This window comes from Schistocerca americana, chromosome 2 (assembly GCF_021461395.2).
Source record: "Schistocerca americana isolate TAMUIC-IGC-003095 chromosome 2, iqSchAmer2.1, whole genome shotgun sequence".
NCBI lineage: Eukaryota > Metazoa > Arthropoda > Insecta > Orthoptera > Acrididae > Schistocerca > Schistocerca americana.
This window is the reverse complement of record NC_060120.1, coordinates 180,757,471-180,782,302: the sequence shown is the minus strand read 5'-3', so window position 1 is coordinate 180,782,302 and position 24,832 is coordinate 180,757,471. Positions and strand designations below refer to the sequence as shown.

Here is a 24,832-nt window from a genome sequence, read left to right as displayed (position 1 = left end):
ACAAGAAAATTATTTCTAGAAAATATCAAAAGGATACTGAAATTATTTGATAAATATGAGATATATTTACAAAAACTGCCTTAACAGTACTGCCTTATGGCAGCTACAGCAATACATCAACATTTCTACAGAGACTGCTGTACAACCAACAATACTTACTGAGAAAAAATACATGATGAAATGAAATTCTGAAATGGGTGGTAAAGATACACAGTTTTGTCCTGTAAGAAACAGTACTTTGTTCTTTTTAAAAACAAATTTTCTTAGTTCCATTTCTAACAAAATGTTTAGGAACTGACAGACTATTTATGGAATCAAATCCTGTGTTACCTATCATCCCTTACGTCATTCAAAGACAGATATTAGTGTCAAGATTATAAAAAGCAGTACTGCACATTGTTCTGGTCATAGTGTATTTACACTACTGTTACCATAGCAACCAGAAATGCTGAAGATATTCACAGTAAAACCACCAAAAAGGAACACACAATTCTACAGTGCATGAAGTAAACCATGTACTGTTGCCATGTGATGCTTGAGATAGGCCAGGCGGCTGAGGACGACATTGCATACTGGACAGCGTGTCGCACCTCGGTGTACGTCTTTGTGTTTGGACAACGAGCTGCCAGATTTGAACACTTTGTCACAGAGCTTGCACGCATAAGGCCATCGGAACTGAGATGTGGAATGGGGTGCAGGTACGGGTAGGTGCAAGGGCTTTGTCTGTGCCTGACGTGACGACTGGTCCAGCTCCGGCGCTTCAGGTATTGTCCCTCCACTGGTGGGCCACCAGCCGAGTTCTTCATCCAGCCACACCGCCTCGGGTTCTGGAGGGAGAGGAACCTCAATAAGTATCCATAATTGGACAGCAGTCCCCCTCTCCACTGGAGTAAGCCCCACTTGTACTGATAACATGTACTTGTTACGACAAGTACTGACGAATTTTAATTGAACCTGACTCCAAGGCTAAATGTGATAAGGGTTTCAACTTACAAAATTTTCCATAATCGTTTCAATGAATGTATGGGAAATTAAATAAAGACACATTTCTCCAAAAATCACTAAAATGTCAGTTATAATTACATAAGTCATGAAACACAAAAACAAGCTATGTAACAAACAGAAGAAAACACGTTTTACTACTGTAACTGAGAATTAAGAGTGACTTCTTTTTCAATTCAGTAATCTCAAGATAAATTTCACACAAGCTTCAAATGTTCTGCTTTGAAGGATCAAGATATTGGTTCCTTGTATTTACAAAACCTCTCTGTGAAAGCTCCAGAACAATTACCAGAAGTTAGATTCTGGAACTATGTTAAAATGGAGACAAGAACATTATAATTACACACTGATGCACAGCATAGCATAATATGTAAGTTCAGTTTCATGAATTTCTTTCTGCAACTATAAATAATACTAAGCTATAAAAAGAAATTTCTGAAGTAAATAGCTTCCTGTCTGTAGCAAGAAACTCATCTTCTGGGGTGGCATGCATCAGTATTGTTATGAGCATACTGTATAGACATTACCAGGAGCAGAATTTTTGTACTTACTTTAATAGCCTCCAGTTACCACTATTAATAAATGAATTCCATAACAATTTCTCTCATGAAAGGAAAAAGGTAGTAAGTTAAGTAACACAGTGATGAGCAAAGACATGAAAATTCCATCAAAATTAATTTGCTTGATGACTCAATAATAAAAACCACTGTACATGGGGCAAAATGTAATTTTACATTACTTGGAAAAAATGAAAAGAATAATGTGCAGTAGGTAATAACCTAACTTTCACATTTTATATAATCATGTACTCAATAGATAGTTATCTGTTCACATAAAACATGACAGTTTTTTCAAACATTCAAAGCTTTTTTTGTTTCCAATTTCAAAGCTTAACAATAGTAGTGGTTTCTCCAGAAGTACTACTCATTTTATGTAATAAAAGAAGTAAAGTAGTATTATTCTAATGGTTGGTTTAAACACCACTGTGATTTTCTACGAACTCTCCTAGTTGAGGTGTATTGTTCTTGCTTTCCTCTGACCTATGTATTAGCTCACTTAATCAGCTATGTGTGGATTTACAGTTCAACAAATAATTTGAGTTATGGTCCAATAGCACTATTTTTACAGGCACAAAATACTGCGAGGGGTGAAACACACATTAGGAGGCTGAAAGCACTCTTAGCCTGAGCTGAATTTCACATTGTGCACCTCTGGATTACTTGGATGTACACTTAACCAACCGAGTAACGAAGCTGTGCGATATTTGTGTTAATAAATCCGACCCACTTGAATCTTAATACCCACTTGTACAGTATGTAACTTAAATCCATTTTGGAGCCCTAACAGGAATGTAGTGATTCACAAGAAGACTAACTGCACACATAATACAGAAAATAATCATAATCACTGGGAAAAATTGCTCACAAATTGCTTTTACAAACATTTAAAAGTTGATATTCAAAATTAATGTTTTGAAATGGAATTTCCTTCATGGATTCCAAAGGGGTAAAGGGAAAAAGGAAAATGCAAACCAAGAAGCAATCAGTCACTTACCAGCAATTTGTGGGCAAACATATCTGTTGAGAAGCCAGACAAATGTGTGGTTCCTGAAGAGGGGCAGCAGCCTTTTCAGTAGTTGCAGGAGCAACAGTCTGGATGATTGACTGATCTGGCCTTGTAACACTAACCAAAACAGCCTTGCTGTGCCGATACTGCGAATGGCTGAAAGCAAGGGGAAACTACAGCCTTAATTTTTCCCGAGGGCATGCAGCTTTACTGTATGCTTAAATGATGATGGCGTCCTCTTCGGTAAAATATTCTGGAGGTAAAATAGTCCCCCATTTGGACCTCCGGGTGGGGACTACTGAGAAGGACATCGTTTTCAGGAGAAGGAAAACTGGCGTTCTACGGATTGGAGCATGGAACGTCAGATCCCTTAATCGGGCAGGTAGGTTAGAAAAAATGGAAATGGATAGGTTAAAGTTGGATATAGTGGGATTTAGTGAAGTTTGGTGGCTGGAGGAACAAGACTTCTGGTCAGGTGAATACGGAGTTATAAATACAAAATCAAATAAGGGTAATGCAGGGGTAGGTTTAATAATGAATAAAAAAAAATAGGAGTGCGGGTAAGATACTACAAACAGCATAGTGAATACATTATTGTGGCCAAGACAGACATGAAGCCCACACCTACCACAGTAGTAAAAGTTTATATGCCAACTAGCTCTGCAGATGATGAAGAGATTGATGAAATGTATGATGAGATAAAAGAAATTATTCAGATAGTGGAGGAAAACGAAAATTTAATAGTCATGGGTGACTGCAATTCGATAGTAGGAAAAGGAAGAGAAGGAAACATAGTAGGTGAATATGGAATGGGGGTAAGAAATGAAAGGGGAGCCACCTGGTAGAATTTTGCACAGAGCATAACTTAATCATAGCTAACACTTGGTTTAAGAACCATTAAAGAAGGCTGTATACATGGAAGAAGCCTGGAGACACTGGAAGGTTTCAGATAGTTTATATAATGGTAACATGGAGATTTAGGAACCATGTTTTAAACTGTAAGACATTTCCAGGGGCAGATGTGGACTCTGACCACAATCTCTTGGTTATGAACTGTAGATTAAACCTGAACAAACTGCAAAAAGGTGGGAATTTAAGGAGATGGTACCTGGATAAACTGACAGCACCAGAGGTTTTAGAGAATTTCAGGGAGAGCTTTAGGGAATGATTGACATGAATGGGGGAAAAAGATAAGGTAAAAGAAGAATGGGTAGCATTGAGGGCTGAAATAGTGAAGGCAGCAGAGGATAAAGCAGGTAAAAAGACGAGGGCTAGTAGAAATTCTTGGGTAGCAGAAGAAATATTGAATTTAATTGATGAAAGGAGAAAATATAAAAATGCAGTAAGTGAAGCAGGCAAAAAGGAATACAAACATCTCAAAAATGAGACTGACAGGAAGTGCAAAGTGCCTAAGCACGGATGGCTAGAGCACAAATGTAAGGATATAGAGGCATATATCACTAGGGGTAAGATAGATACTGCCTACAGGAAAATTAAAGAGATCTTTGGAGAAAAGAGAACCACTTGTATGAATATCAAGAGCTCAGATGGAAACCCAGTTCTAAGCAAAGAAGGGAAAGCAGAAAGGCGGGAAGAGTATATAGAGGGTCTATTCAAGGGCAATGTACTTGAGAATAATATTATGGAAATGGAAGAGGATGTAGATGAAGATGAAATTGGAGATATGATACTGCGTGAAGAGTTTGACAGAGCACTGAAAGACCTAAGTCAAAAATAGGACCCACAAGTAGACAACATTTCATTAGAACTACTGACAGCCTTGGGAGAGCCAGCCCTGACAAAACTCTACCATCTTGTGAGCAAGCTGTATGAGACAGGCTAAATACCGTTAAGACTTCAAGAAGAATATAATAATTCCAATCCCAAAGAAAGTAGGTATTGACAGATGTGAAAATTACCAAACTATCAGTTTAATAAGTCACAGCTGCAAAATACTGACGTGAATTCTTTACAGACAAATGGAAAAACTTGTAGAAGCCGACCTCGGGGAAGATCAGTTTGGATTCCGTAGAAATGTTGGAACATGTGAGGCAACATTGACCCTACGACTTATCTTAGATGACAGGTTAAGGAAAGGCAAACTGGAATGGTCTGGAATACTCTCTTTCAAATTTTGAAGTTGGCAGGGGTAAAATACAAGGAGCAAAAGGCTATTTACATTTTGTATAGAAACCAGATGGCGGTTATGAGTCGAGGGGCACGAAAGGGAAGCAGTGGTTGGGAAGGGAGTGAGACAGGCTTGTAGCCTATCCCCGATGTTATTCAATTTGTATATTGAGCAAGCAGTAAAGGAAACAAAAGAAAAGTATGGAGTAGGAATTAAAATCCATGGAGAAGAAATAAAAACTTTGAGGTTTGCCAATGACATTGTAATTCTGCCAGAGACAGCAAAGGACCTGGAAGAACACTTGAAGAGAATGGACAGGGTCTTGAAAGGAGGATATAAGATGAACATCAACAAAAGCAAAATGAGGATAATGGAATGTAGTCGAATTAAGTTGGGTGATGCTGAGGGAATTAGATTAGGAAATGAGACACTAAAAATAATAGATGAGTTTTGCTATTTGGGGAGAAAAATAACTGATGATGGTTGAAGTAGAGAGGATGTAAAATTCATACTGGCAATGGTAAGGAAAGCGTTTCTGAAGAAGAGAAATCTGTTAACATTGAGTATAGATTTAAGTGTCAGAAAGTCGTTTCTGAAAGTATTTGTATGGAGTGTAGCCCTGTATGGAAGTGAAACATGGATGATAAATAGTATGGACATGAAGAGAATAGAAGCTTTTGAAATGTGGTGCTAGAGAAGAATGCTGAAGATTAGATGGGTATATCACACAATTAATGAGGAGGTATTGAATAGAATTGGGGAGAAGAGAAATTTGTAGCACAACTTGACTAGAAGAAGGGATCGGTTGGTAGGACATGTTCTGAGGCATCAAGGGATCACCAATTTAGTATCGGAGGGCAGTGAGGAGGGTAAAAATTGCAGAGGGAGATCAAGAGATAAATATACTTAGTAGATCCGGAAGGATGTAGGTTGCAGTAGGTACTGGGAGATGAAGAGGCCTGCACAGCATAGATTATCATGGAGAGCTGCATCAAACCAGTATCTGGACTCGGGACCACAACAACAAGATGGTTTTGTTAAATTGTCCATGTGTAAAAATGCAGAAATGGCTACTGAAATATGGTAATTACTATAACCCTTTTTTTAAAGTAATTTGACTTGTCTCCAGTATAAAAATCTTTAATTTGTACATGTACATCATGAGATGAATAAAATACATTCTACATTGATTTCAATCAAACAGTGCTGTTTGTCAAAACTATTTTTCCCTTCAAAAGTAAAATTATAATGGAAAAACAAAGACTACCTATTCCTGAACAGTGGCAGCAGAAGTAACAGTAAGAACACTTGTGATTGTTTTTGTCCTTTTATGAATACAATGGGTATATCATTGTTTAGAAAATTTTAGCTGTATCAGTTTTAGAACACCTTACTCTATGATAGAGATAGCTGTACCATGGGTGAAACAACACAGCAGGTGTGCTGAGAGGTCACACAACCATGATTTCCGAAAATGGGCAGTAGTCTCTTCAGTAGTCTGGTTCATTGACTGATTGAGACTTGTAACATCAGCCAGTATTGCGTTACTATGCTGTCACTGCTTGTGGCTGAAAGCAAGGGTAAACTAAATCCCTCATATTTCCAGAGAACAAATAGATTAATGATTATGGCATCCTCTTGGATAAATATTCTGGCAGTAAAATAGTCGCCAATTTGGATCTCTGGGGGTGGACTACCCAGGAGGATGTCATAATAAAAAACGAAACAGGAGAGCACAAATGTAAAAGGTATTACAGTTTGCAAGCTTTTGGACCCAGTGACTCCTTCCTCTGCCAGAAGGGTTGAAGGGGAAGGAAGAGACATGATGGAAATGGACTGGTGAAGTTTACTAAAAGGAATAGCGTTCGGAAAAGTTACCCAGAACCCTGGGTCAGGATGAGAAGGAAGGAATAAGTCGCCACTGACCTCGAGTTCTGGATGACTGTTCCAAACTCTACCCCTTTTTCCCAGACCTCATCAGTCCTTTTCTTCACCCGTCTTCCTGCTCCTTCAACATTTTTACCAGAAGAAGGAGTCACCGCCTCTGAAAGCTTGCAAACTGTAATAGCTTTTATACAGGTGGCACAACAGTCACTGCACAGTGGTTAAAAGAAATTGAAAGTAACAGCGAGACATAGTTAAGTTGGTATTACCGAATGGTGATAATTACACCGTGTCAAGTTGGTATACAATGCAATGACAAACAAATCAAACACAATGATCAAACTAGTGGATTGTTGAAAGTGTGAGCTGTGAGACATGTTTAAAGCTGTAGTTTTTCAAACTGTCGTGATGTTAACGAAAGAAGAAACATTTTATGAAAGTGGTAATACAGCAGTTTTTAATGAATGGGGAAGACACGAGATAGATTTGAAGACTATGGATTTGTTTAGGATGCACAAAGATCTGGCCACCCCACAACAGTCACAACTGAGGAAAATGAATTGTGAGTATGTTTAGTTGTACACGGAAATCAACCAGACGATTAACAACTGAGCTGGATTTAACACAAATGTCAGTTCAAAGTGCAGGAGGTCAGGTCCATATGTAGGAGGATAAGAGTGGAGAAAGTTCAGGATAAGGAAATCAGGCACAAGTACATAACAGTGATCTCAGAAAGGTACCAGTTAGTTAAAAGTAGTCAATTACAGTCATTGGAAAAGGAATGGACAAGGTACTGGGACACAGTACTAGAAGTGGCTAAAGAATGTCTTGGAACAGTAGTGTGTAAAGGTAGGATGAAGCAAACAGCTTGGTGGAATGACACAGTCAAGGCAGCCTGTAAAAGGAAAAAGAAGGCGTATCAAAAATGGCTACATACTAGAACTCAGGTAGACAGTAGAAAGTTATGTTGAAGAAAGAAACAAAGCCAAATAGATAATTGCAGCATCCAAGAAGAAATCTTGGGAATACTTTGGAAACAGGTTGGAGACTTTGGGTCAAGCTGCTGGAAAACCATTCTGGAGTGTTATTAGCAGTCTTCGAAAGGGAGGTAAGAAGGAAATGACAAGTATTTTGGACAGGTCAGGAAAACTGTTGGTGAATCCTGTTGATGCCTTGGGCAGATGGAGGGAATACTTTGAAGAGTTGCTCAATGTAGGTGAAAATACGATCAGTATTGTTTCAGATTTCAATGTACAATGGGATAGGAATGATGATGGAATTAGGATCACATTTGAGGAAGTGGAGAAAATGGTCAATAGCTTGCAGTGCAATAAAGCGGCTGGGGTGGATGAAATTAAGTCGGAACTTATCAAATACAGTGGAATGTCAGGTCTTAAATGGCTACACAGGATAATTGAAATGACGTGGGAGTTAGGACAGGTTCCATCAGACTGGACGAAAGCAGTAATCACACCAATCTTTAAACATGGAAACAGAAAAGATTGTAACAACTACAGAGATATCTCTTTAATCAGCGTTGTGGGTAAAATCTTCTCAGGTATTGTAGAAAGGAAAGTTCGAGTATTAGTTGAGGACAAATTGGATGAAAATCAGTGTGGGTTTAGGCCTCTTAGAGGTTGTCAGGACCAGATCTTTAGCTTATGGCAAATAATGGAGAAGTGTTACAAGTGGAACAGGGAATTGTATCTATGCTTTATAGATCTAGAAAAGGCATATGACCAGGTTCCTAGGAGGAAGTTATTGTCTGTTCTACGAGATTATGGAATAACAGGCAAACTTTTGCAAGTAATTAAAGGTCTTTACATAGATAGTCAGGCAACAGTTAGAGTTGATGGTAAACTGAGTTCATGGTTCAGAGTAGTTTCAGTGGTAAGACAAGGCTGCAACCTGTCTCCACTGTTGTTCATATTATTTATGGATCATATGTTGAAAACAATAGACTGGCTGGGTGAGATTAAGATGTGTGAACACAAAATAAGCAGTCTCCCATATGCGGATGACTTAGTTGTGATGGCAGATTCGGTTGAAAGTTTGCAAAGTACTATTTCAGAGCTAGATAAGAAATGTAAGGACTATGGTATGAAGATTAGCATCTCCAAAATGAAAGTAATGTCAGTGGGAAAGAGATATAAATGGATTGAGTGCCAAATAGGAGGAACAAAGTTAGAACAGGTGGACGGTTTCAAGTACTTAGGATGCATATTCTCACAGGATGGCAACATAGTGAAAGAACTGGAAGCGAGGTGTAGCAAAGCTACTGCAGTGAGTGCTCAGCTACAATCTACTCTCTTCTGCAAGAAGGAAGTCAGTACCAAGACTAAGTTATCTGTGCACTGTTTAATCTTTCGACCAACTTTGCTGTATGTGTGCGAAAGCTGGGTGGATTCAGGTTACCTTATCAATAAGGTTGAGGTTATGAATATGAAAGTAGCTAGGATGATTGCAGGTACTAGTAGATGCAAACAATGGCAGGAGGATGTTCACAATGAGGAAATCAAAGAAAAACTGGGAATGAACTCTATAGATGTAGCAGTCAGGGCGAATAGGCTTAGATGATGGGGTCATGTTACACGCATGGGAGAAGCAAGGTTACCCTAGAGACTCATGGGTTCAGCAGTAGAGGTTAGGAGGAGTCGGGGTAGACCAAGGAGAAGGTACCTGGATTTGGTTAAGAATGATTTTGAAGTAATAGGCTTAACATCAGAAGAGGCACCAATGTTAGCACTGAATAGGGGATCATGGAGGAATTTTATAAGGGGGACTATGCTCCAGACTGAACGCTGAAAGGCATAATCAGTCTTAAATGATGATGATGATGATGATGATGATGATGATGTCAGTTCAAAGAATGTTACACAAACAGAAATTTAAAGTTTCCATTCCACGTATACAATATGGGTACTTGACAATGACCCAGATTGACAATTTCAGTTTTGTGAATTGATGCTTGACCAACAGAAACACACTCCTAACCTATTCAATAAAATTGTGTGGGCTGACGAGGCCAATTTTAAGTTAAGTGTGCAAGTTAACAGGCATAACTGCACTTACCGGTATACTGAGAATCAAAATCGTTTGTTAGAACAACCCACTAAATCAACTTGGTGTGAGTGTTTTGGGGATAATATCATCATTTGGGAGACTTGGACAATATTATACCATGTAATGGGACACCCTCCTCTAGCATTACCTTTCTTTAACAGAAGTAGTCGATACGAGGGATATTTCCGAATCTTGTATAGGTGAACATTATCTCGGCTGTTTAACTAAAAGAATTACATATGATTTTATATTCGATGTATTATATTTCAGACTGAAATGTATAAAAAGAAATTACTTTATTACAATTGATACTTATTAACTCTGTATGTACAGTTAAAACGACCCTTCTTTTAGAAATATTTGAAATAACAAAATATCTGGCACACTTAAAATTCCTATTATTAATTGTGCAATCTGACACTAATTATTAAATTTATTTCTGGATTCATTTACAAAATAATGATATAACTTGGTGAAGATTCTTCTTTTGTCAAGAAAGTTTATAAACCCTTTTGTTTTGTAAACGCTTTCGAATATTGTTAGTACTGCAGAATGTAGTAGTAGTGGGCATGCCTTTGATGGAATCAGACATGCTTTTATGTTTGGCAATAACAATGTAAATTTCTGTTTTAAAGTGGAGATATTAAAGACAGTGTGACATAGAAAAATGAGGTAAAATAAAAAAGTCATAGAAACAGAAATTTCGCAGCAGACTTACTAAACAGTTATCAAGTCATCTAGAACGCACAAAGTCAAAAATTTCAGCCTCAAGAATTTACCCCGAGACATGACGAATTGCAGCCAACAATGAGAAAATGAAGGTAAGTAAAAATTTTATTTGTAAATCTCACTCCTCTCGAAACTTATGAAAGTTATTTGTGTATACAGATATGGTGATTTTATGTATTTAATCATGCCAGAAACACACTATAGCTTACAAGTTATACAAAATGTTCCAAAACATGGTACTAAAAGCATTACAATTAAATGCGGCGTGACCAGTATGCAGCAACTTCGCATGCTTCCTTGTTGACATCGATGACATTCTGTGGCGTGCATGATGTTGGGCACAGGCTGCAGACAAGAAGATGACTCATTGTCTGTTCTTCACCATATTCACATGCTGTGGAGTCACATGCAAATCCCCAGTTTTTCAAGTTGGTCTTCATTTTCCAACTCCGGAACACAGCCTGCTGATGGTCTTCCATATTGACCAGCTTTCTTTGTGACCTGATGGGAGGCTTTTGGTCGAGATCATCAACCTGCAAGGTGGAATGCCATGAGTTGACTCTGAAGTTCGAAGGTGGTTCAGTGAGACTTTCAGTTGAATGGAGAAAGCTTTTCCTTGACTTGAGCCTTGGTACTGCTGGCTGGTACCTGTGTAGTGTGTGGGTCTTCAGATTCAATGATGCCTCAGACTTTTCCAGCTGGATGCAAATTCATGGTGGATATCAGGTGGTGGGATGCCCGCTAGACAATAAACTTTATCTCAAACATCCCGTAATGAGTCTGCAGGTTTCATTCAAGGCGATATCCACTTGTTTAGCATGACTAGATTTGCACCAGACAGGGCAAGCATATTCTGCAGCCGAATAACAAAGAGCTACAGCAGAAGTTCTTAAGATGCGAGGATGTGTCCCTCAGGTTGTCCCCGATAATTTCCGGAGAATGCTGTTCCTTGCAGATACCTTCTGTTTGGTGTTCAAGCAATGTATTCTGTAGGCATAATGATACCTAGTCTAGAAGAGCTATTCCTGTAGATTTATTGTTGTTGGTGTTGTCTTCAGTCCTGAGACTGGTTTGATGCAGCTCTCCATGCTACTCTATCCTGTGAAAGCTTCTTCATCTCCCAGTACTTACTGCAACCTACATCCTTCTGAATCTGCTTAGTGTATTCATCTCTTGGTCTCCCTCTATGATTTTTACCCTCCACGCTGCCCTCCAATGTTAAATTTGTGATCCCTTGATGCCTCAGAACATGCCCTACCAACCAGTCCCTTCTTCTTGTAAAATTGTGCCACAAACTCCTCTTCTCCCCAATTCTATTCAATACCTCCTCATTAGTTATGTGATCTACCCATCTAATCTTCAGCATTCTTCTGTAGCACCACATTTCGAAAGCTTCTATTCTCTTCTTGTCCAAACTATTTATCATCCATGTTTCACTTCCATACATGGCTACACTCCATACAAATACTTTCAGAAATGACTTCCTGACACTTAAATCTATACTCGATGTTAACAAATTTCTCTTCTTCAGAAACGCTTTCCTTGCCATTGCCAGCCTACATTTTATATCCACTCTACTTCGACCATCATCAGTTATTTTGCTCCCCAAATAGCAAAACTCCTTTACTACTTTAAGTGTCTTATTTCCTAATCTTATTCCCTCAGCATCACCCGACTTAATCCGACAACATTCCATTATCCTCGTTTTGCTTTTGTTGATGTTCATCTTATATCCTCCTTTCAAGGCACTGTCAATTCCGTTCAACTGCTCTTCCAAGTCCTTTGCTGTCTCTGACAGAATTACAATGTCATTTTTATATCTCCTGATAACGTCGTCCTCTTGAGTAGTCTCCGCCCGGAGATCCGAATGGGGGACTATTTTACCTCTGGAATATTTTACCCAAGAGGACGCCATCATCATTTAACCATACAGTAAAGCTGCATGCTCTCAGGAAAAATTACGGCTGTAGTTTCCCCTTGCTTTCAGCCATTCGCAGTACAAGCACAGCAAGCCCATTTTGGTTAGTGTTGCAAGGCCAGACCAGTCAATCATCCAGACTGTTGCCCCAGCAACTACTGAAAAGGCTGCTGCCCCTCTTCAAGAACCCCTCCGTTGTGGTTGCACCTACGGTATGGCTATCTGTATCATTGAGGCACGCAAGCCTCCCCACCAACGGCAAGGTCCATGGTTCATTGGAGGGGGGGGGGGGGGGTGTAGATTACGACTATATAATTGTGTTCTGTTTGTCATGAATGTAGTATGTAAGATCATGTAATTTCTGAAGTTCTACCTTATCCCTTGACAGAGTTTAAATCTATTTGCAGATTCATAAGACTATATAATTGAATGTGATTCCTAAAGTTCTCTGTTATTTATTGACTGAGTTGAAATCTATGATACACTATATAATTACATTCTGTAATAGATTTGTGCTTTACAATTTGATACATATGTGCCATGAGACTAAATGAGTAGATCCTTTTGCAGTTTTGACTGAGACAATGTTCATAATTTGTGCTGTAAAAATTATGAAGAGTATCTGAGTATATCTGTATGTATAGCCTTTTTAGTTCATTTATTTCATTGCATTTAACTCCTATTATTAATGTTTCATATATGAACACTTTTTAATCACACCTGACATAAATCCCACATAACAAGCATACCTTGTGTGATGTGAAGAAGGTATTGAACAGCATATCTACTACATAAAACAATGTTTCAGGATTTGATATGAATGCTAGACAGGAAGTTAACTATCAGTTGAAGCATGTGGCGAGAACTATAGGGAGAAAACTGACAGATGTTGGTGGATCCACTCCCCGCACTGCTGTATCGCGTTATCCTGCTGGACTGTTGAGTGTCTGTCAACTACATCAGTGTTGTGACTCAGATTTGTAAATTGTTAGCCAAGACTGCTAAAGACAGTGTTATTCTGCATAAATGCATGTTTATTCAAGTAGGGGGATTGACTTCCCAATAGATTATGTAACTTTAAATCAGTAAGTATTTTTTTATCAATTGTAAATAAATCCTCTAGGTCTTTATCTATGTAGGTTAGTTGGATGGACAATTAGCAAATAGTGTGGAAGACATTTTCTAGTATAGACAATATAACAAGATGTATGCATGTCTGCTTTCATACACTGATTTTAGTCCTTAAGCTATTCGACTATGTCATCATTCAAAGCTATTTATGACTCTGTTTACCTGTATTTATCCTGAGTATTGCAATATTGCATCTGACCGGAACTTCAGTTGTGGACAGACTCAAGCTTTACTCTGTTTTGGGTACCCCTGGTCATTTATTTATTTATTGTCTTTTTTTGCATTTAGTCACCAACTGGTGACTTTTGCAAACGTAATAGCATTTTTATACAATCTTTGTACAAACAGTAGGAATTTGCAATTCACATTTACAAGAAGCCACTTAAGAGTGACACACTTGGCAATATATGGTACAGTACTTCATAATGCAACATACAGTTGTTACACAGTATAGGTATCTGAATTTACAGCATGTTGTTACAAAAATAATATGTATTACAATCACCTCAGAATAGTACATTGTATAGATAGAAGAGTTAGGCCTACATTTAAGAATAGCTACATTTTAATATCAGTATTCATTCAGTGAGTACAAACATTTGAGAGTTAAGAATGATTTTAATTCCCTTTTGGATGCTTTACCTCTGTGGCATCTTATAGCACTTGGCAGTTTGTTAAACCATATCTGGCCATTTATCCAAGGATTATGATCTGTTGTCTTTAGTTTAGTTCTGTTTCTGAAGAAGCAATCTTTTTGTCTTGTGTTATGGGTATGAGCAGCATGGCACTTAGCTTCATTATTTTTATGGTTCACATAGAATGTTATTAATTTGTACAGATACAAGGAGTATACTGTTAGATATTTATGTTGTACGAAGGTTTCCCTACATGAATCTCTGTATCCTAGTCGATGCATGGTGCTGATTGCTCTTTTCTGCAACGTCAGGACTCTGTTCATGTGTCTATCAGCAGCACATCCCCATACATCTGTTCCATAATTAATATATGCAAATATAGTCCCATAATAAGCAGATTTTAACGTTTGTTCAGAGACTAATTTTGATGGTTTGCTAATGAAGTGCAATGAACTGCTGATTTTATTGCACACAACATTGATATGTTCTACCCATCTAAGATTTTCATCTAGGTACATCCCCAAAAATTTACATTTGTCAGTGTCTACTTCATTGATGCCACTTATATTATCAATACAGGTTTGGTATGAATTACCAACTTTAAATGGTAATAGCTGTGATTTCCTAATATTGACTTTTAGACCTTGATCATGGAAATCAGTTGCAGCCAGTGTCAAGTCATTAGTTTGTTTGCAAAAGAACAAAACTGAGGTATCATCTGCATAACTTACTAGTTGGGAGTACAGAGGTGCCTCTAAATCATTAAGGAAGGGCCCAATACGGAGCCCTGAGATACACCTTGTTTTACTGTTTCATAGCTGGACTGGAAATGTTTGATCTGACCATTAATTTCATAACTCAGCTTTGTACACTGCTTACGATTGGTTACATAAGTGATCAGTAGTTGTATGGATGTGGCATTTATAATGTAAGTTTCCAGTTTGCTTAGTAGTAGCTCATGGTTCACTGAGTCAAATGCTTTAGTAAGGTCTAGAAATATCCCTGCTGTCTGCATTCCCTCATCCAGGGTCTGCATTCCCTCATCCAGGGCATCATCACACCTTGTGGAGAAATTTGGTAATTGCCGTAATGGTACTGTGATGCTTTCTGAAGCCATGCTGTGTTTCTGCTAGTAAATTATTCTTTGTGAAATACTCAATAAGTTGTGTCAACTAAATATTTCAAATATTTAACTGAAAATTGGTATTAGTGATATGGGCCTGAAGTTTGACAGCTCTTCTTTCGATCCTTTTTTATTCACAGGTTTAACTGTACTTTTCTTCAATATATTTGGAAATGTGTGTTCCCTGATACTACTGTTGATCATATGGGCAATTATTCCAACTAATTCCTTATTGCATTTTTAATTATAATACTACTCAGTCCATCCCAGCCAGATGAGGTCTTATTCTTTAAGTTATTTATTATTTTTCCTATTTCCTCCACATTCACTTCCTTAAATTCAAAAGCAGTTTCCACCCAAGGGTAAGGCTTTACTATCCGAATCAGACCAGTGTTATTAACTGGATTCACAGCTGAAGATATAAAATATTCATTAAATATATTGCAGATGTTATCTGGATCATTAATATAGTTTCCTTCATGTTCGATTCTGTCAATCTGAGCATCTAACTTAGGGGTGGCTTTGCGATATCTATTTATTATATTCCATGAAGTCTTCCCTATATTTGATAACTGAGCTATTTCCTTATCTAGGATCTGTTATCTTAAATTTGAGAGCTGTTCCTGAAATTGTTTTTTATCTTGATTGTACTTATCCTGAAATATTTGCAGTTTAGTTGACTTATGAAGCACACTTAGATCCTCGATATTTTGCCTGAGTTTAGTCATGCAAGCTGGAAGAATCAGTCTGGTGTTTTTTACATTTTGGTTGTGAGTTACTACTTTCTTAATTCCTTTCACTGGGCAAAAATTAAGATATTGTAAAATAATATCATAAAATTCGGCCCATTTGCATTTGGACCCTTTTTGCTGAAGAACTGATTGCCATTTGTCAGATTCTAGTTTACTTTTAAGACCATTAATTTTTTTTCTCTTTAAGTACTCTATAATCTACGACCTGAGTCCTTTCTTGGATGCTTGTGTGTTCATAATCTACAAATTGACATTTGTGGTCTGAGTAGTGGAGTCCACATTCCAGCATCTAATACTATCTTTTACCTCTTTACTTAGTATTATGTAGTCTATTCTACTAGAAGTAGACTGAGTTACTCTTGTATCTGAATTTATTGCATTCATAAGATTATAGGAGTTAAAGGTATCTATTAGCCTGCTGTTATGGTTATTGCAAGATGTTGCCTCTATATTCAAGTTACCAAGTATTGTTACCTCGTCTGGGTCACAGAGCCCCACTATTCTACTAAAAAAATCTATGAAATGCCCTACCTCTGATTTAGGTGGACGATAAATCCCAATAATTTTCTGTTTCATCGTGCCCTTTCCGCAACCTTTGATATGGAGTTCAACGCATGTAACTCCAATCAAGCCTTCATTATTATAAAGATCTAGATGGTTTAATTTATTTACTTTGAGCTGCTCTGTAACAAATACTGCTCCACCTCCACCTTTAAGATGCTGTCTACAGTAGCTATTTCCTGTCGCGATACAGTGTGTGTGTGTGTGTGTGTGTGTGTGTGTGTGTGTGTGTGTGTTCAAGGCAAGTGTACAACCATTGATTGAGGTTGGATGCTTCTTGCAATTACTCTTTGCATATGATTCAACTTATTGATATGATTATGAGCTTTAATCAAATTTTTGTGTCGAAATATTTTTTGCTGGTTTTTACCCTGTGTGGTTTGGATCCCTGGGTCGGTCCCCACATTGTTAGCTTAGGCAGTGATACCACACTATGGCCCAGAATATGTAACAGCGTTCCAAAAAAACTTCAAAGGTGTATTAATGAAGATGGAAACCAGTTTGAACATAAAAAATAAATGTAAGCATTGTTTGTGTTTGTAATGAAACATAAATTCAGTCTTCTATTTAAATCAGTGCCCAAGTCCAGTGACTTTTGCGCCATCCTATATGTGTGCTCTCCTGCCGCGTCTTGGTGGGTAATTTTTTATCAATACAATTACATTATATTTTCAAAAACTGGTTATTTTCATTGATATAAAATACAAAACAGGTATTCTACGGTTTGGAGTGTGGAATGTAAAATCCCTTAATCTGGATGGTAGGTTACAACATCTGAAAAGAGAAATGGATATGTCAGAGTTACAAATAGTATGAATTAGTGAAGTATGGCTGCAGGAAGAACAGAACTTCTGGTCAATTAAGTACAGGGTTCCACAAACACATACACAGTCATAGGTCCTGCAGACCATACACTGCAGCTTCCACAACCACAAACTGCCCCCAATCCCCCCCCCCCCCCCCCCCCCCCCGTTTGGTTCCTCCATGTGTCTTCAATCTGCAGGACTACCAGGTCCTCTGCCAGGCTGTCCATCCAGCGCTGAACTCCTCATGCTGTGGGGCGTCTGGTGTTTGGTTGAAAACGGCAAAGGTCCCGAGTATGAGTCTCGGTTTGGCATGCAGTTTTAATCTGCCAGGAAGTTTCATATCAGTGTACACTCCACTGCAGAGTGAAAATCTCATTCTGGTGTTTGGTTTCCCCTCAAGAGGTTTCTTCACCTGACTTTCTTGTAGCATCTGGCTATGTGGACTGCCCACTAGATTCTTTTCAGCTTACACAGTATTTATTGAAATAATCAGCAACCAATACTGTAGTATTCTTCATTGTTGCATCAAGAGGTAGATTTCCTCATTCTTCCTCCTCCTCCATTCTCCTTTATCTAAGATTGGTACCCATATCTTCCTCATTACTCTTCTTTCAGATATTAATAGTTTTTCCTTTTCTTGCTCAAACAGTCCACAGTTGTACTTCCAGTCCATAGTGTCCAATGGGCACAATATTTTGGCGATCAGACATATTGCCATGGTCAGGTGCGCTGACGAACTGAGCTCCTGAGGGCTGGCGGCTGTCTTAAATCCCCTCCCATTTCGTGGCGTTCTCTCCGTGGTCCGCGCCCGCGGCCGTGCGTCGGCGGTCGCTGAGATGCTGGTGTCAGCATCTGTGGTGGTGTCGGTACAATTGCCTCGTCTGCCTTGGTCGCCCATTTGTTTTCTTTGCTGGGCATCTTTTTAATTAGACTCAATGCTGGTTCCCATGCCTTGCTGAGGTTATAGCCGCAATCTCAGTTGATGAGTCCATCCCAGGTATGAATTTTGATAGCCTCTCTAATGACGCTGTCCCAGTATTTAGATGCCTGTGCCAAGACCCTGGTATGTTGGTAGTACATTTCGTGATTTTAAGACAAACAGTGCTCTGTGACCACCAACTTTGTAACGTCGGAAATGCATATCCTCCTATTTCCATCTATTGTACTATTATTTGTTTTCCTTAGTTTTGTTACCTCAAGATATGACATTTCTGTCTCTTTACATATTGTAATTGTTTTACTGTTTGTATATATATATATATATATATATATATATATATATATATATATATATATATATATATATATATATATATTTATGCACTTATGTCGATGTATAATTGGTTTGTTTCGTAAATATTATTTGTATTTTTACGCTGGGTCTTGCCCAGGGAAAACTGCTATCGAACGACTACATCGATAGGTCGTGTGAAGAATCAAAGTGTGTAGGATCTTTGGTAGTGTTAACTCTGCCGCGTGGAGCGCGGGCAGAGCAAGAGAGGGTCTGGCTGGAGTAGCGAGTGGAGCAGGTGTGTTGTGTGCAGCTCCCGCGAGTTGCCGCGCTTTCGGGGTTTGGCAGCATGTAATTGCGCTCGACTTGCGATAATAGTTTCTGACATGGTGTCGCGGACGGGAAGCATTAGCTGGCGCACATCAAGAGCCTGTTTCGTCTGGTGACCGTGTTGAGAAGAAGGCACGCCAACATCGAGCTTCTGCAACAGCGACGGCCGACAATGAGTGACTGTCGCCACCTCCTCGATCGACGGCTTCAAACCTTCAATCAACCAACAAGGAAGACTGGAAGCACGTAAAGTTTTAGAACTGTATGGCAGACCTCAGCTTTTCAAATTGTTCCATTTGCCTCGCAAAATTACAGCAACTTAGCATGAACCTTTGTTGCTCATTGTCCCAATTGCATTACCAAGCAGGGTCCCTTCCTTTTCCGAAATCAACACGAGTGTCGTTGAAATTCAGATGCCAGCATTAAAGTACAATCATTCCATTTCACTGCTTTAATTTCAAAGTTCAGTTAAAGTATTCATAGCTGGCTACAATATTTAGATTACGCAAGCACAAATTAAGAGTGCGAGTTTAGTTACCGTATTTTAGCTTACCTGTGACTGCAGCTCAGCTTGGTACGTACTAAATCTTACTATTGTTAATTGTTCAGAATCATTTAATTCAAGTTCAAAGCTAAATCTCTTATTTCTAAATTGCGTAGATTCAAGTAGCTTTTGAAATGATTGTTGAGGTAGTCCAAGACAAACCGTATTTTACTGAATTTCGATGTGCTTAAGAAAGAAAGCTTCTTATTAATTTCAGTCACTAAATTAACTTTCAGTTTTCCGGTTTTATTAATTCTTTTGCTAAATTAAGTCAGAGTGCAGCGAAAGTTATTACTTCTGACAAAGTTTCAGTTTTCACACTACACGTGTCAACCTTCAGTTGCCACGCTTCTAGTGCTAATTATATGTGTAATTACCTTTCTTTTTCAGTTACTATAGTAATTGTCCTTAGCACTGGCGACCGTAATTTCCCCCAAATCTCAAATATCTAATTACCTCTAGTTAATTGTGAACGTAACGGCCGCACATTTACTTTCTTCATTAACTTTACCCCTTTTCAAAATTAATTTCCACCAGTTTCATTTGCATTTTTCCTTTCATTTAGATGTAACCCTTTCCTCCCTCTTTACCGACAGATTAACTTCGATGACGATTGCTTTTTCCCAAATTTCCATTAGGTACACGTGGTTTAATTTTTCACTGTCATTAAGGTCGATAAGTGAGGGGGAGGTTACACGTGGCGGCCTGGTGACAGGACAATCTTCAGTTTTGAGGTTGTTCTGGACACGAATTTTGTATGGTGCAAATCTCGTAACAAAGTACTGGTTACGTACAGGCCGCTACGTCAGCGACAATAAGTAGTGGGAGTAATCCTAATTATATTTGAGATTTGGCATTTATATTGAAAATTATTAAAATGAGTGAAGGCAACAATTGCCAAAATTTGGTAGACTTGGATACGGAACAATCGGTCAAACAGTGGGAAACGCGCACCGCGGTACCCATTGTTCAGGGGCAGGCGGCTAGCATGAAAGACGCGACCGCCGAAACGCAACAAAGAGCAGAAATGGAATTCCAAACTTTAGAAAATGTTTCGGAATCGGAAGTGAAAATCAAATCTGAATCCCTTGATGACGAATACGGGGGGACAATTAAAGAGGAAGCCGCTACGGAAGTAAAACCGGTAGTTTCCGGGAATTTAACTGATTTATTGAATGTTTTGATTAACGAAATCAAGAGTCAATCGGCCAAGCAAGAAGATCAGGCTGCCAAGCAAGAAGCTCAGGCTGCCAAACAAGAAGCTCAGGCTGCCAAGCAAGAAGCTCGGGCTGCCAAGCAAGAAGCTCAGTCTGAAAAATTTGAACGGATGCTAGACAATCAGAACAAAGCTATTAACGTTGTTATCAACAATGTTGGAGTTGTTAACACAAAAGTTGATAAAATCAAAGAAGATATTGTTGTAATTAATACCGAAATCGGTAATCTTAAACAGGAAATGATAGGCGTTCAGGCGGAAATTGCGAGCATAAATACTCGTTTTAATTCCGAAATTAGCAGAATCGAGAAAAGTGTAGGAGAATCAGTTGCTCCGATCATCGAGAATAAGGTGACGGAACAAATTCAATTAGTGAAAAAAGAGGATCAAAAGAAGGTGGAAACTTTAAAGGCTTTAGTATCCGAAGTAGATACCAAAGTGACGAAGCAGGCTAATACCTGCAAAGAGAAAAAAAGGGAAGTGGAAACGCTTGCGACAACCACTTGCCAAGTAATTACGAGAGTGTCGGAATTAGAAAAGAAACTTGACGAAAAACAGAGCTATGTGCCAATCTATGCACATAGTTCGGAATTGTTGACGAAAGAGGAGCGGTTCGACCCCTTGAAAAAAGGCGGTATACACGCGACGGATTTCATTAAGAATTGTGAAAGAGTTTTACCCAGATCATGGACTGATGAGAGAAAAATTAATGTGATTATCGATGTGTTGGCTGGTGATGCCAAGCGTTGGGGCTTAAACCTCAACATTACGAACCTGACTTTTGACGAATTTAAAAATTTGTTTCTTTTTATTTATTTATTTATTTATTTATTCTTTGCCCATGGACTCCAGCTGAAAATCCAGCTGAGTATTGGGTGTGTCATACAATAGCCTATTAACATCAAACTTGATTTCAATATATATATAAATGAAACAAATTATTAAACAGAAATAGTCCATAATCATACAAAGGTTTTACATGTTTCACATTATACATACACAGAAATCGAAAAAACATACAGAAATGATAATTTTTACAGGTACATTTCAGTAATGATATATTTAAACACCATCTTAGTATTCACTCAAACTGTATATACATTTCTCTGTGAGATATAGTTTCAAATGATTTTTAAAACATTTTAGATCTGTTTCTTTTTTAATGATTTTGGGGAGTTTATTAAAAAACCTTTTGCCTGCTTCTTCTGGGGCAGTCATAGACAGTTTTAGATTTCTGTTTATCATGTAGTAATTTTCATTTCCTCTTGTACCGTGTTTGTGTACATCTTTATTTAGGAGGTGTTTATCACTTGACCTTACCACCATTATGCTTTGGTATATATACAGTGAATATACTGTCATAATATTATAGTGTATAAAAGCTTGCCTACAGGTATGTCTTCGTGGTATTTTTGCAATGCATCTCACTGCCCTTTTCTGAATTGTGAATATTCTTTTTACGTAGCCAGCTTGTGCATTTCCCCATATATGAACTGAATAAGACAAATGTGGGAAGACAAGTCCATAATACATTGATCTGAGGACTTTATCATCCACAGTCTTAGCTGTTTTATGCATGATGAAGATCTGTTTGTTTATCTTTTTACACAGTGCATCTATGTGCTCCCCCCATGCCAAATGTTTGTCTATTATAGTTCCTAGAAAATTTGTTCTGGTTACTTCTTTAATAGTCTTTCCATTTATATTAACATTTATATTATAATTTTCACTATGCTTGGTCTGAAATACTACATTCATTGTTTTAGACTGATTCATAAACAGGTTGTTTTGTGTTAAATATTTATTTGCATTTTCAATAATCAGGAGTGCTTCCTTCTCAAGCTCCTCCTTTGTGTCAGCTGTGCAAATGATTGTTGTGTCATCAGCATACATTATAAGTTTCTGATTTATATAGCTAGGGAAGTCATTTACATAGAGTATAAATAGTATTGGCCCAAGCACAGATCCTTGCGGCACACCGTGTTTAACTGTTTGTAATTCTGATATGTAGTTTGTTATATTTCCCCCACTAGTATGTCTGATTTCTGTGCATTGTTTCCTATTTGTAATGTATGATTTAAGTATGTCATAGCATTTTCCTCTAATTCCATACTGATATAATTTCATCATTAATTTTGAGTGGTTCACACAATCAAATGCCTTAGATAGGTCCATAAAAATCCCACAAGTCTTTTGCTGCCTGTCAAGTAAATTAAGAATGTGCTCAATTATATCTGTTGATGCTGTTTTTGTTGACTTCCCTTCTCTGAAACCATGTTGTGATGAATGCAGTATACTGTACTTTGTTATAAAACTTACAATTCTATTCTTTATTATCATTTCATAGATTTTAGCAAAAGTTGAGATCAATGATATTGGCCTGTAATTTCCTAATTCATCCCTGTTCCCTTTCTTAAATATTGGCTTCACTTTACTTACTTTCAGTGAATCTGGAAATATACCTTCTTCTATCGCAGCATTCAGCATGTGTGTCAATGGTTTTAATATACATTCTCTGCATTCCTTTATGAGATGTGATGTAACACCATCCAAGCCAGAAGAGTGTTTAATTTTAAGTTGTTTTATTAGGTTTGACACTTCTGCATCTGTTGTAGGTATGAAAACCATAGTATGACTTTAAGTGGGGGGTTTAACAATTTACTTACTGCATTTATTTTATTTTGACTTATTAATTCGTCTGCTACAGTAATATAATATCTGTTAAAAGTATTGGCTACTTCTAGAGGGTTTGCGTTGCTTTTCCCACTCATCAGTGGGCAGATGTCCTCTGCCCAATTTGTTACTTTTCCTCTCTCTCCATTAATGAACGACCATAAACCTTTTGAGTAGTTCTTTCCCTTATCTATAGACATCCTGATGAATGATGCTTTAGTTTCTCTGATAAAACTACAGTACTCTTTCTTTTTTATTTTATACAGTGTGTTGTAGGCCTCATTATTTTTTTGTTTGGAGAGGTCATAATACACTCTCAGATTATTTCTGGCATGGATTACTTCTCCAGTCACCCAGCTTTTCTTTTTTTGTTGCTGTTTGACAAGCCTTTTACTAACAGGACATGTAACATCATAATAATAATTGAATAAAGAATAAAACTGGTTCCATTTGGTGTTTGCATCTTTAGCTGCATATATTGTTTCCCAGTTTTCTGCCTCTAACATCTTTTTTAGCAGTTTTATGTCATGTGGGTAGTTCTGTCTTCTCATCTCCCATATCTTCTGCACTGAATCACTAGTCTTTATATTTATGTCTATCATGATTGCAAAATGGTCTGCTAATGTGGAGTTTATTACCTGTGTGTCACAATAGCATGTAGGAATATTTGTTATTACATGATCAATAATAGTTTCACTATGCTTTGTTACTCTGGTTGGTTTATCTATTTTTATTTTTAGATTGTATATGCACAATAAGTCCAGTAGGGTCTTAGTATTGTCTGTATTTTTACTCGTGTCTATGTTCAGATCTCCTATAATGATCAAATAAGCATATGTTTTTGAGAGGTGTTGGATTATATCTTCCAGCTGTTCAAAGAAGGTTTTAATTATACCATTTGGTGATCGATACAAACCTAATACACAACATAAATTCCCAGCAATTTTAGTTTCCAGTGCTGTAGCTTCAAAGCTCAATTCTATAGCATATTTTGTTATATTTATGGCTTTAGTTGATTTATAGTTAGAAAAAATGGCAACCCCACCACCTTTATAGGAAGTTCTGAAAAAACTGGCTACTTTCACATAATTCTTCAAGTTGTAAATTCCTATGTGATTTTCTTTTAGCCCATGTTCTGTAACTACTAGAATGTTTGGCCTATACTCCTGTAATATTACCTCTAGTTCCTCTGTTTTATTGTTTATGTATTGAACATTTTTCTGGCTGAATACTGGTCAGAGCAAAAACAGCAAAGTGTCTGGCGCGAATTTGTCGTATCGAGGCCTTTCGATGCGAATTCGCGCGGTTCGATGAAGGAGTTTTGTGAGGGCTGGATCCGCAAGTTGGAATACTTGCGTGATCGCCGCACGGAATCCGAAATAGTCTGGGAACTCTACAAAAAGCTTCCAGATGATACAAAACGCTACGTAGGAAGCAATTACAGGACAATAAATGATTTCGTGGAAAGAGTGGAGGACGAGGACAATTGGCGCAATAATCGCGACAGTGGTAGAGGCCGTGTTAACAACAACGGGTACCA

General features: G+C 37.9%; 1 protein-coding gene across 7 annotated transcripts in view; it reads right to left on the bottom strand.

Annotated features, from left to right (window-relative positions):
* LOC124596602 (protein bric-a-brac 2-like) overlaps positions 1-24,832 on the bottom strand; it is a 528,908-nt gene that overhangs the window by 212,583 nt on the left and 291,493 nt on the right. Inside the window, exon 7 of one of the 7 annotated variants that reach the window (XM_047135806.1) lies at positions 286-827. The exons of 4 other annotated variants lie outside the window; for them this stretch is intronic. In XM_047135806.1, the coding sequence (XP_046991762.1) occupies positions 493-827 (335 nt within the window). In that variant the 3' untranslated portion in view covers positions 286-492. Of the gene's footprint in view, positions 1-285; positions 828-24,832 lie in introns of those variants that run through there. 2 more of the 7 variants (XM_047135819.1, XM_047135817.1) reach the window with 2 other exon arrangements.